Here is a 12391-nt window from a genome sequence, read left to right on the forward strand (position 1 = left end):
TAAATAATTGTAACACTCATCTTTTATATTCTTTAATTACAATCTAAAATATGAACCCTTGTTGTAAAAAACTAAAGTTGTCCTTTAACCACAGGAAGCCTAGCGGCCCTATTTCTGGAATGAACACTCAACTGAAAGCAGCAGATCTACAAACTCACAGCCCGTTGAGATATGGTGAGATATGGTGAAAAAAGGCTGTGGACCTGTATAAAGGCCTCTGGGACCCCAGTCAGTGGTTCTGTAACTTGACTACTGTGATCCTACTGAGCCTACTGATCAGTCACACCAACTTTCATGAAAATATATCCATCTGTTCTCCATTTTGACCGTGACCTTCTGACCACTTAAACCCTATACTTAGTTGACTGGGTGGGGACCTCCAGGGCTCTTTACTGGGGCTGTTAGTATTTCCTCTACACCAAATGTCTTCGCTAAAAATAGCTGATACAAAGCCAATTAAATGCAGTAACTGCTGCATCACACGTGCAGTGCATGCGATTCTTTTTTAATGATTTAGTTGTACCAATTGCAGCTTTAGTCCTTGTCATGTCTGTCTGTCTGTCTGTCTGTCTGTCTGTCTGTCTGTCTGTCTATCAGTCCCTTCTGGTACACACAACACCACAGAACACTTTCTTAACACGCTGAGGAAGGCTTGCCGCCAAAACGTTATTAATTAAAAAGTGCCTCTTTTTCTTTCATTTTCTTCTTTTTAACTGGCAGTCTTTCTTGACTGAGGGACCGAGATGGTTCGGTTGAGGGGGAAGACGCCCCCCTCCCGTGATGACAGGCCTGGTAGGGTACAGTCACACATGCATCTGAAACAGTGGTGTCCTGTCCACTTCCATTCTCTGTGAGCCAAGGGGTAGACCTTCCACAGTCGGGGCAAATTTATTTGGGGAAATCTCGCTCTTTCGATGTGTCATTCATTCGACTACCAGCGTTGGCAGGTTAGCAACTCACCCGCGTCACGGTTACTGAGGTTAGGGTTTGGGTTAGGTTTAGGCATAGTATACTAGAGGTTAACATTTACCCACGTAGGGAGGTATAGCTACTCACCCACTTCGGCATGTTAGATTTTCACCAGGTTAACATTCACCCGCGTCGAAAGAATGGACTGTCAACCAGATGCTATATGTCGCAATATCGACACTCTCAGAGAAATGGATTTACAGAGAACATAGGCTACTGTGTGTGCATGTTCAGGTTATATTCTCAGTAGTGCTTCTCAATCTGTAAAGGTTAACATTGTTTCCAAGACGATTTTCAACTTTTTGTTTTGCATGCGTGTGAGCGTATCGGCAAACATAAACACACACTTAACGCAACATTATCAGTCAGCAACGGGAGCTTAATGACATTTCATTTTTCATAAAAAAAAAAAAGATAACTCGACAATCCTCTTAAGAAGGTGCAGTTGACTGGTCATGTGGTCCAGAACAGTGTATGAGTGATCACTCTAGCCATGATCAATATGGCCTGCACACATTCCATTAGGCTAGCGATTAGCTGTACCCATGCTAATGTAATGTATTATTTGTCGAGGACGATTTAGCAGCGTCAACAACATAAATCATTGCAGTGTTTGCGTTTTTTTTCCATCACCGTGCAGATTCCTGTCAATTAAAAACATATATCTCACTCCACCGGTTCAACGACAACAAGGTGGTGATCTCAGAAGATCAATGCCCACATAAACTCAGGGATGCTAACTTCAGGGATGGGGGGGGGGGGGGTGGGGGGAATCCATACCTCTGCTTTTGATACCCCCACCCCACCTCCCCCTCCCTCCCTTGTGTCTTTCATATCACTGTTGGTGATGTGTTTTATCTCTAATTAACCACTTAATGGTTGAGCAGAGTCCCCCAGGGCTCTATACTAGTATATGTTCTGTTTTCTGTTATTGTGCATCAATAGGCCTACAGATGTCTGTTTTTGTTTGATATCACAATTAAAATGCTTCAAAGTAAAACATCGATGCTTGCATGTGCTTGTAGACAGGCATGTACACACATAGACATAAAAGGGGGCTTGAGCCCCTGCCCTTTTATCCGTCTGTAAGAAGTGCCCTCTACAGAGCATGAATGCAGTTTTTTTACTATGGTGAAAGAAATGCAAAGGCCCTCTTTCCATGCCATATACGTGAAGGCAACATTCAAGAGAATTGCCTTGTCCAAACTCTCGTGAACTTGAATGCAGCTTCTTATGTTGAAAGAATTGCCCTCTCTGTGTAGAAATCCATGCCGTAACGCCACATCTCCTGTATTGACTTGATTATGCTTATTTCGGTGTGGTATCAAGCTCCGAAAATAGCCGACCTCCGCGCTGCGACGCGTTGTGAGCTTGAAGGCCTGCTATTTTTGATATCACCAAAAGGCCCTTTTAGAAATGTCAGCCCCTTCCTCTCTAACATTCTCTGGCACGTCCCTGCTTGTAGATTGGCTATTTCGCTACGTATAATTGGCATCTAAATGTAGAAAGCGCTCCCTATTTTGCAAGGCAGATCATATAAAGCCTCGAACAGAGTCGGGTCCGCGGTGGAAGGCTATCCACCGCGGTGGAAGGCTATCCACCGCGGTGTAGTGCGGCGTAGTCTTTTTGAGTCATACAACTACAACGTTAACGCTCAAAAAGACTACACCGCACTGGCAGGGCTGTATTAACCATTGGGCCGGTGGGGCCGTTGCCAGGGGCCCTTGGCTCTCAGGGGCCCTTGGGGGAACTGGGCCGCGTTGTCATTGACAATTTACAAAAAATAAATTTATATTTTAATCAAAAATCAAATGTGTGGGCCCCTCCTCTGTTGTCTACAGGTGCTTTCTTGGTCCACAGAAACTATCCAGCTAAAAATCCAAGCTGGATAGTGCGCGTCGGGAGGGAGGAGGGGTTATGGTGGGGGGTGGGGGGGCCCTAAAAAATAATCGGCCAGGGGCCCTTGCGGGGGTTAATCCGTCCATGCGCACTGGACCCGACTCTGTTCGAGGCTTAACATGTACACAATGTGAATGAGAGGTCAGAGAGGGGAAGGAAACAAGGATGGCAAGCGTGTGGAGACGGAGTAAAGGAAAGTGAGACGGTCAAAGGGAGAGAGAGAGAGAAATGTCCTCCATGTTTCATGAGACCCCCCCCGGCTGCTTCCAAGTCCAGCCTCCGGGTTTGACCTGGGGCACGCAGGCGGTAAGCACCGGAGCTCCCCTTTTAAACCAGTTAGACCGGGAACGCATCATTTTATGCTTTAACTATTGAAAAATAGCAGATATACAAGCTCACAGCGCGGCACCGAGTGCCGCGCTGTGAGCTTGCAGATCTGCTATTTTTGAAAAATCGTGAACATTTTGTGCAAAAGTCTTTGGATGTTTTGACCCGATTCGAAAAGTGTCTTCTAAATCCTTCTAAGGTTTTTTTTTAAGTGGTGCTCAAACTCTTTCATGTCAAGGACCCCCAAAATTATATGTATTTGGCCACGGACCCCCATCTCAAATTTTTTAGTTCCAGGGACCCCCAGAAGCAAAATTTGAGTTACAAATGTTCGTTTAAAAATACATATATTAAAAGATTTGCACACATTTCCACGACTTTTCAAAAAATAGCAGATCTACAAGCTCGCAGCGCGGCACTCGGTGCCACGCTGTGAGCCTGTATATCTGCTATTTTTCAATAGTTACTGCAGGAAATAATTCTAGGCCCTAAATTGGTTAAAAGTTTCAGTAGGTGCTTTGGAAGAAGCCTCTCCACCCTCTAGTCCAAGCCACATGTGAGCTTTTTTTCTGACAGATGGAATCATGGACTGGAGATGAAGCAGAGATTCAACTGGCAGGCCGGCCAGACGCGCCGCTCTTTTCTTTACTGGATCAAAAGTGAGCATGTGGTGGAAAGTAAGGATGGACGATATTAGGAAAACCTTCGATATTGGATAACGTTGTTGAATACCTCGATATCGATATTACTCACGATATTAGTAAAAACACTTGCATTATATAGTTTTTAATGTTTTTCTGCTTTAGGTCCACTGCCTGCCCTAACCCAGATAATGAATAGCATATCCATGCATGCACGCTGCACAGTACACATAGAAGGGTTAGGTAGGTTTTATTGAACCACACCTGTTTACAGATGGACTGCTTTTTTGCATGTGCTACGTGCATGCATAGTGTGTCTGTTAATTAATTTGACAGTTGCACCAATACCTCATTTCAAGCCATCTTCATCGATATGAATACCTTGCATGTCGATACCTCGATATCGATATATTTTCGATATATTGCCCAGCCTGTGGTGGAAAGTAACATTTACGTTTACTCAGTACTGTCTGTACTTATGACATTGTTGCACATGTAGGTACTGTACTTTTACTTTACAATATTCTATTCATGGGTTCAATTTGTAGTCCTACAGCGGTATGGGGTTAAATTAAGGCCAATTCAAATTCGTATTCGTACTTTGCCTTTTTTTTACTCGTAAACATTTTTACCAAAAAAACTATACGTAAACAAATTAATTGGAAAAAAATATCCGTAAAAAAAAAAAAAGTATGAATGTTTTTGGGGAAGCTGCAGTGATTATAATGCCAAAACAAAAAAACAAGACAAAATACGAATATTTTCTTACTGATTTACGAGTTGTTTTGTTGGTTACTTCATCACGAATGCTTTCATCATCTCACGCACACGAATCTGTATGACGCACACGAATGCATGCATGGAAGGAGAAACGGCCAATAATCACGTGATCGGCAGAGAGCCAATGGGGGTGCGGCCTTTCCACTAGCCAATCATAATTCTCCATTGTTGGCAGCGGTTGCCATGTCTGGTATAAGTGAGTAATCTCTGCTTTCTGTTGTTTGTTCCTCACATAATATGCCCTATATAAAACCTATATCCACACGATATTTGTTTTTAAACTATTGACTAAATTGACTAATCAATCATTTTTATACATTAAATAAAATAGAAATGCATATATTATTAATACACACGATAAAAGCACTGATAAAGGTCACTTACAGATGCTGCAAATCAAAACTAGACAATTAACCTGACCTTTTTACTGTAAATACAATATTTATTGTTTCTTATTTTTTTCTTATGATTGATGATACAATGTGCACAATAGCCTAATGTATTTTATTATTCTGTCATTTAATGTACATAGCATCCATGAAATGTGAAATGGATGATTACAAAAACAGACCATTTGGCCAAAACAAACTAGTTACTATGATGAACAGTGTTTTATAACAGATTACAGTACAACTTTGACTGTACAACCTGGATTAATGAACATTTTGCTAATAAAGAATGCAATCAATTCCTAATGTAATTTATTTACTTACCAGCAGACCCTCTGATGTTATAACCAAGCTAAATAAGTGTTCATGTACAATAGGTTATTTCACATTGATGTTAGCAGACAGTGATGACCAAGATCAACTTTAGGCTGGAAGGAAAAAATGCTACAATAGTCAAATACAACTGCACAGAATTATATTTTATTAGACAGTGGCTCCACAGTGTGTGGCAACCAAGTTAATCAAACAGATTTTCCTGCTGAGTCCCCGTTTCAATGATGTGTTCAATTGCTGAATCTTATTTGTTAGTTTCTTTCTACATGAAAACTAATTATAATAGAACTTGCAGAATTAATTGTACAAAATTATCGATGTGATTGTTTAGAGATGTAAAGGATGTTTGGAGGAGGGTTTCAGTATTTCTAATGTAGGTGTTGTAACAGTAATACAGTGCCTGGAAAGGGCATTACATAGAACTGAAAATGGAAGGACCATAGGTTAAGTGTCTGTTCAGCTCTACAACGCTCTTCAACCTACTAAGGCTAGACTCATTGGCTAAGTTGACCTCAACAATGAAGATAGATGTCCCTACTGTGGTGTCAAATTTCAACATCTCAAAAGTGCATTCTGCTGTAATTATATTAGAAATGGGCAAATAAATAAGAATACAAATAAGCAAATAAATAAACATTGCACTGCCCTAAACTATTTTTAAACAGTAACAGAGCACACATGAAACACATTAACCACTGTGTGCTGGATTCCAGGTAGTGAAGACTGTACGAGGGAGAAGGACACTTTGAGCAGAACACTTGTCGACATAACACCTGTCCAGGCAGGGAGGAACATGAACCCAGTGGGAATTAGGAACTTTGGTAACGATGCCACCCCAGAGCAAGAATATCATACAAGGTTTCATAATTTTAGATTGTAATTAGGGAAAAGCAAAGATGGGAGAGTTAAATGTTTTCATTTAGTTCTATTGTTTTAGCGATTTTAAATACTTTATTTCAGTGAATGTGTGCAAGTGCCTAAATGTGTCTTTTTAGACACAATAAGCTGGCAATTTATTTTATTACAATTTACAGTGACACTACTAGCCCCCATAAGTAACATCTGCCCATGAAAGATTGTGGTGCCTCTTTTTGAATGGACTTATTGTATCTAAAAATACATATTTAGCCATTGTACACATGTCCCCAAGCACTGAAAGCAATGTAATCAAAATCACTAAAATTATAGAAGAAAATTAACACATTTTAACACTCATCTTGTCTTTTCTCTAATTACAATCTAAATATGAAATCTTGTAAAGGTGTCCATTCAGTCAAGTTTGCGATTCTATGTGGTGATGTCAGACGGAGAGAGAGAAAAACAGAGAAACCATCACTCCTCGTGCTCATGGCGGAGGGCGTTGTAGAAGCCATGGAAATCACTGGGCAACACCTGCTTCATTTCTTGCAGATGTTTGAAGTTCATCGCTTTAATGGTGCGGCGGCAAGTGTAGAGTGGGGACACTGTGGTGATGTTGCTCTTCTTCCTCAGTGATGGGGACTCGTAGGGCTTCCAGGCGTCTGAGTGGTCGATCTTGTACTCCATACTGCCATCAACGTTGTACCTAGGATGAATACAAGGACAGTGACAGGGGAGAAAAGTCAGGTTTTAATACTCATTAAATAATGTTTGTTTTGGTTTCCGCAGCTATGTCATTATTATGTATTCAAATACCTGATTGCTCGGAGGTCATGCACGGTGGGATCCCCAGTGACCTTTCCCGGGCGGATGGCTTTGCAGAGGTTCACCTGGCTGAAGTTTTTGAAGAAAGTGTGGTCTACATACTTCACTTGGTATGGCCTGGGATTGGTACGGGCTTCCCGGATGGCAACGACATACTCAGCTGGAACGCAGATGTCTCTGTTCCTCAGTCTTCTCTCAATCACACTGTGCACAGGATGTACCCATCATAAGAGGGATGTTCTTCGAGGAAGTGCACGATGCACGAAGCAAACTCGTTGGCAGAGAGACCAGCTTCACCCTCGTGCCATAAGTAATTTGATGCATCATGTGAAGTCATGTCATACATGGTAAAGTTATGGACACAGAGCTTGGTCTTGAAATAGAGGGATGAGGCCTGTAGCTTGGAGCAGAGCAGGAGCCCCTGAAGATCCATGCATGTCACCAAGGTCTTCTCACCTGCCTCGTCTTTGTCCTTCTGCTTCATGGCTTGTGCAGTGTCCTTTTTGTTGCAGTGCTCCTTCCATGTGGCAGCCTCAATGTTCCCAGCCTTGAACGCACAGCAGGTATCACACTGGTCTTTCTTCGGGTGAAAAAGAGAGTAATTCAAACATTAAACATTCTGGTGAACACTTGCCTTGACAGCGCCTGGATGCCATGGTCTGCACTGGAACGGATATACTCTGCATGGAGGTGATTGATGGACTTGAACACAGGCTCCAGGTACATCTTAGTAGCCTGATCTCAGACTCAGCTCACTCTGAGAGTGGGCGGGGTCTCTGGTCTGGAAGCAGGCTAACATCTTAGAGGACGAGGACCGGCAGTAGTGCGAGGGAACTTTTGGAAGGTCCAGAAGGAAGGTCTTCAAGAAGTCAGACTCCTCTTTCCTTACCCTCACCCGCTTCTGCTTATCTTCCTCAGTAGGGCTTTTCCCTCTTCTTCCTACCCACTTCAAAAAAGACCACTGCTTCAAGCCTAGGGTTGACAGGAACATGCGTTGGCACACTCCGAGTCTCCTGCCATCTACGACAAGGTGACAGAAAATGGATGCCGACCTCCTGGATTTCTCTGCTCCTGTCCTCCGTCGCTTTACACTGCTCACCTCTACCAATGATGCAACATAAATCTTCCTCTCACGCCAGTCTAATTTCTCCCAGAAGTACTTGAAGATCTCTTCTCGCTTCGACTCTTCCACTTCTCTGCAGTGCAGTTTACTGGACCTGTGGCCGGCTGCAGACTGACATGACACACCCATTTTTCTTCCCTCCTTTAACACCGACTCTCTATTCTTCCTAGGCCAGATATGACTGGCCTATCATTCTACGCCTCTTCTGGATGTTGTTCTTCCAGCCCTCTGGATTTCTCCTCTTCCTACAGAGACCAGCATCAACACCTGAGGAGTCTTCTTCCACCTCAAGTCCTATATTGTGTCACAAAAAGAGAGAAAATTTGTCATTCAGACCATTAGTGTGCGAGTCTCTCTGTGTGTATCTGTGCAGCCCCTTGCGTGCACATCTGTGTGGGTATGTACATGTGTACTGTATGGATGTGTAGTTGAAAGAAAAGAGTTAAATAGCAAACATGCACCATGCAAGATACTACATTACACACATGTGCATCAATGTGTCCATATTAATAATGACAACAACACCTTCATTTCCAGATTCCGATTCACCAGGAGAATCACCATGTTGGTCACGTTCAGGTGTCCAGTTTCGATCAAGCGGATCTGGGAAAGAAAGAGGAACAAACAGAATGCACACGTTGACATAATTCAGTGTTGCTAGGACTTTGCATTCTTTGCTCTGGCTGACTTAAGCCTGGTTGTACACAAACCTTCTTCGTCCCCACTTGTGTCGTCATCCTCAACTCCTTCAGAATCTTCATCCTCCACATTTGAGTCCGGCTCAACTCTGTCTGCACCTAAAGAACAGAAAAGAAATATGAGATGTTCTCACATTAAGAGGCGCTTTCTGGTCATGTACAGTATGATTCTGAAGGAAAAAAATGAAAATGCAACATTCAGCAGTCACTATTTGTGTTTATTACAGTGATTATTAATAATAATACCTTCATATCCAGATTCAGCAGCACCAGAAGAATCACCATGTTGGTCACGTTTAGATGTTAGGGTTAGTGGTCGAGTGGATCTGGGAAAGAAAGAAACAAAATGAATGCAATGTTAACACACCTGCAATTCAGTGTCAGGCTTTGCTCTGGCCAATAGCCTCGGTTCCCTGGCACTTGTTAGTTTTACACCAACCTTCTTCTTCCCCACTTAAGTAGTCATCCTCAATTCCTTCTTCGCCTCCCTCATTTGAGTGAGGCGCAACAACTTCTGCTGCAGAAAAAGAGAAGAGACTGAATGTCAAATAGAAAACATGCAGCATTGACAATAATGCAAAGTGTCACATGTGTGCGTCATGTTTTTGTATGAAAGACTCTATACAGCTATTAATATTACCTTCATATCCAGATTCAGCAGCACCAGGATTATCCAACTCTAATTTAAGGTTCCATGATGAATCAAGCTCATCTGGTAAAAACATAAGAGGAACACAATGTACAGTGAATGCAAAGTAGAAATTACATTGCCAAGATGTTGCATCCTTTGCCCTTAATCTGTTTTACCACAAACCTTACTTCTCTCTCAGTGGGTGTGTGTGCGTGCGACAAAGACAAACCTTCAATCTCCTCAATTGATGAGTCCTCCACAACTGCTTCTCCTGCTGCTTCTCCTGCTGAAAGGGGAAAAAGGTCACACGAATTAATGAAATGGCTACTTTTTAAGATTGTGATACTACAGCAGATACTGATTAAGAATTTGTGTTAAGGTAATAATACTATGTTTGAAACTAGTACAGCAACAATTCAAAATGGGTACTTAGTGCATGTTTAGGGATTTGTAACTAGGACAGCAGGTACAATACAAAACCACACATATGTGTTTCTATGCACTATAATTCATAACACACCACACCACATACCTTCACTCCCAGATTGAATCAAAACAGCTGACCCAGCACTGGCAGCATCAACTTGGTCACAATCAAGTGCATCTTGGAAAGATACAGATTATCATTAGAACACTGAATACAGCAGCTAATTATTGTAATTCATGATTAAAACACTTTGATTTCCAAATTAATCACACAAGTTGCACCACAGCCAGAATCACTACACACATCATTAAACTGAGTTATTCCTATTTTTCTTTCTATTTTTCTAAACCTTCTTCGCTGCTTTCACTGCTCTCTAGTACAGTCTCTGCCTCGTCATGTCTGCCCCTGACATACTTGACGCTAACCAAAGCACACAGCTCCTCCATAGAATACATCATCCTGAAATGTTATACTGAAAATAAAAGGAGAATACAGGGTTAAAATCAAGGGTAACACAATGGTGTAAAGTAATTAAGTACATTTTCTTAAGTACTGTACTTGAGTACAATATTGAGGTATTTGTACTTGACTAGAGTATTATCAATTTCCAATACTTTTAATCCACTATATCTCAGATCCAAATATTTTACTTTTACTCTACTACAAGCTGAATTATTTCCAATTTCCAATACTTGTACTCCTCTATATCACAGATCAAAATTATTGTACTTTAATACACAACAAGCTGAGTGCCTTTGGAGTACTTTTACTCCAATGCAAGCTCACAGTGCGACACATTGTGAGCATGTAGATCTGCCATTTTCAAAATATTTGAAATGGGACATTCTGCATAGAGTACTTTTACTTTTGGCACTTTAAGTACATTTTGATGCCAACACTTTAGCCATTTTATCAAGTACATTTGAATTCCAGACTTTTACTTGTAACAGAGTATTTCTACATTACATTATTGATATTTGTACTTAAAAGTAAAAACATTTGAGTACTTTTACCACACGTAATGGTACGTTTTTGTCCAGATAGAACCAAATGGACCCTTTATGGACCCGTTAAGGGTCCATTTGGTTCCATTGACACTCCATAGAAGTTGTTGTGCTGGCAGCTTAATGTAATGGTACGTTTGTGTCCAGATGGAACCAAATGGACCCTTTATGGACCCGTAAAGGGTCCATTTGGTTCCATGGACACTCCATAGAAGTTGTTGTGCTGGCAGCTTAATGTAAGGTATAAGGTAAAGGTAAATGGAAAACCACATGGCAAATTATTTGATCGATAACGCCAGTTGCGGTGGGTTGACGGAGGCGAACCATGTTTGAAGCAAAATCAGTGTACGACGCTGCTTGTTCAGAGAACAAACAGACAACACAAACATCAGAGAACAATACTTGGATAATAACAATTCACACGACGCCAAGCACAATCGTGAACATGATCGTTGGTATAACCTAAGCATACAGTTCTCAACAAGACATTTGGTGATACTTTACCTTGTAATAATGTCGAATTCCGTGTCGTTTAGTGAAGAAAAAGTTTGTTGCTCTGAAGCATTCCCCTCCTCCAGTGGTTAGATACGCGTAGTGTGATGGACAGGTTGAACATCCAATGGTGATGTCGTTTCGGAGCGTATCTCCGTTGGCTGTTGGATACGCGGTGTGATGGACAGGTCCCACATCCAATGGTGATTACTGTTTCAGCGTATCTCCCCGCCCATTACATACGCGGTTTGAGGGACATGTCAAACATCCAATGGTGATGCGTGTTACATAGCTTGGTCAATAAAACAACTTTCCATTGGCCATTTACACACCAGCTGATACTAGCAGAGAGAGGAGAGTGAATGTAATCCAACTATGATGAAAAGTAAAAATCCATAATAATGGATTTACGTGGTTTTCATTGGACAGCGACGATATTCTGTACTACTAACCATGTTCATCTTTTTCGATTAAAACACATGAATCATGACATGTTTACGTCTTGTGAATTATATCAGCTTTATTCAAATGCATTCAGACAATACAGGCAATATCATTTCACAGGCAATTAGCCTTTTATTCAGGAAAACAATAGAATGTAGTCTTGTATCAGCTTTATTCAAATGTATTCAGACAATACAAGCAATATCATTTCACATGCAATTGGCCTTTTATTTAGGAAAACAATAGAATGTAGAGTATTGTATTTTGGGCGGATTTTGTTTGCATATTGTAAATTAAATTGAATAAGGTTCTGAATAATGTAGGTGTAGCTATAGAATAGGCAAAGACAAATGTGTGTTGTGAATAGAATCAATAGTTTCCTTCCCAATAAAGTACAGGGGTGTGAGTTTTCCTGAACCAAACAGTCGTCAACCTCCCTCACCACGAAGGACCACAGAAAGTTTGTTGTTCCTTCTTGGAGCTCTTTCAAGAGGTTGAATTCTCAAATCTGATTGCTGCTACATCCTGCCATCGGAACCCTGATCGGCTGA

The 12391-nt window shown here is 41.4% G+C and overlaps 1 protein-coding gene across 8 annotated transcripts; it reads right to left on the minus strand.

Annotated features, from left to right (window-relative positions):
- Positions 1 to 5245: 5245 nt before the first annotated feature.
- On the minus strand, positions 5246 to 11488 carry LOC308298300 (uncharacterized protein). 8 transcript variants are annotated; one of them, XM_080741872.1, is made up of 11 exons: positions 11409 to 11488; positions 10250 to 10372; positions 10006 to 10077; positions 9703 to 9759; positions 9483 to 9554; positions 9282 to 9356; positions 9089 to 9168; positions 8855 to 8941; positions 8670 to 8747; positions 7013 to 8438; positions 5246 to 6902 (listed from the first exon to the last, which is right to left on the minus strand). In XM_080741872.1, exons 2-7 carry the CDS (start codon positions 10356 to 10358, stop codon positions 9152 to 9154), a joined length of 402 nt encoding a protein of 133 aa, XP_080597998.1. In that variant the 5' UTR covers positions 10359 to 10372; positions 11409 to 11488; the 3' UTR covers positions 5246 to 6902; positions 7013 to 8438; positions 8670 to 8747; positions 8855 to 8941; positions 9089 to 9151. The 8 variants fall into 6 exon arrangements, 7 of the variants coding, with proteins under 7 accessions (XP_080597997.1, XP_080597998.1, XP_080598000.1 ...); XM_080741870.1 differs by having other exon boundaries at positions 9282 to 9359; XM_080741871.1 differs by having other exon boundaries at positions 9282 to 9359; positions 9703 to 9756.
- Positions 11489 to 12391: the final 903 nt, after the last annotated feature.

This window comes from Nannobrachium achirus, assembly GCF_963921795.1.
Source record: "Nannobrachium achirus genome assembly, chromosome: 14".
NCBI classification, from domain to species: Eukaryota; Metazoa; Chordata; class Actinopteri; order Myctophiformes; family Myctophidae; genus Nannobrachium; species Nannobrachium achirus.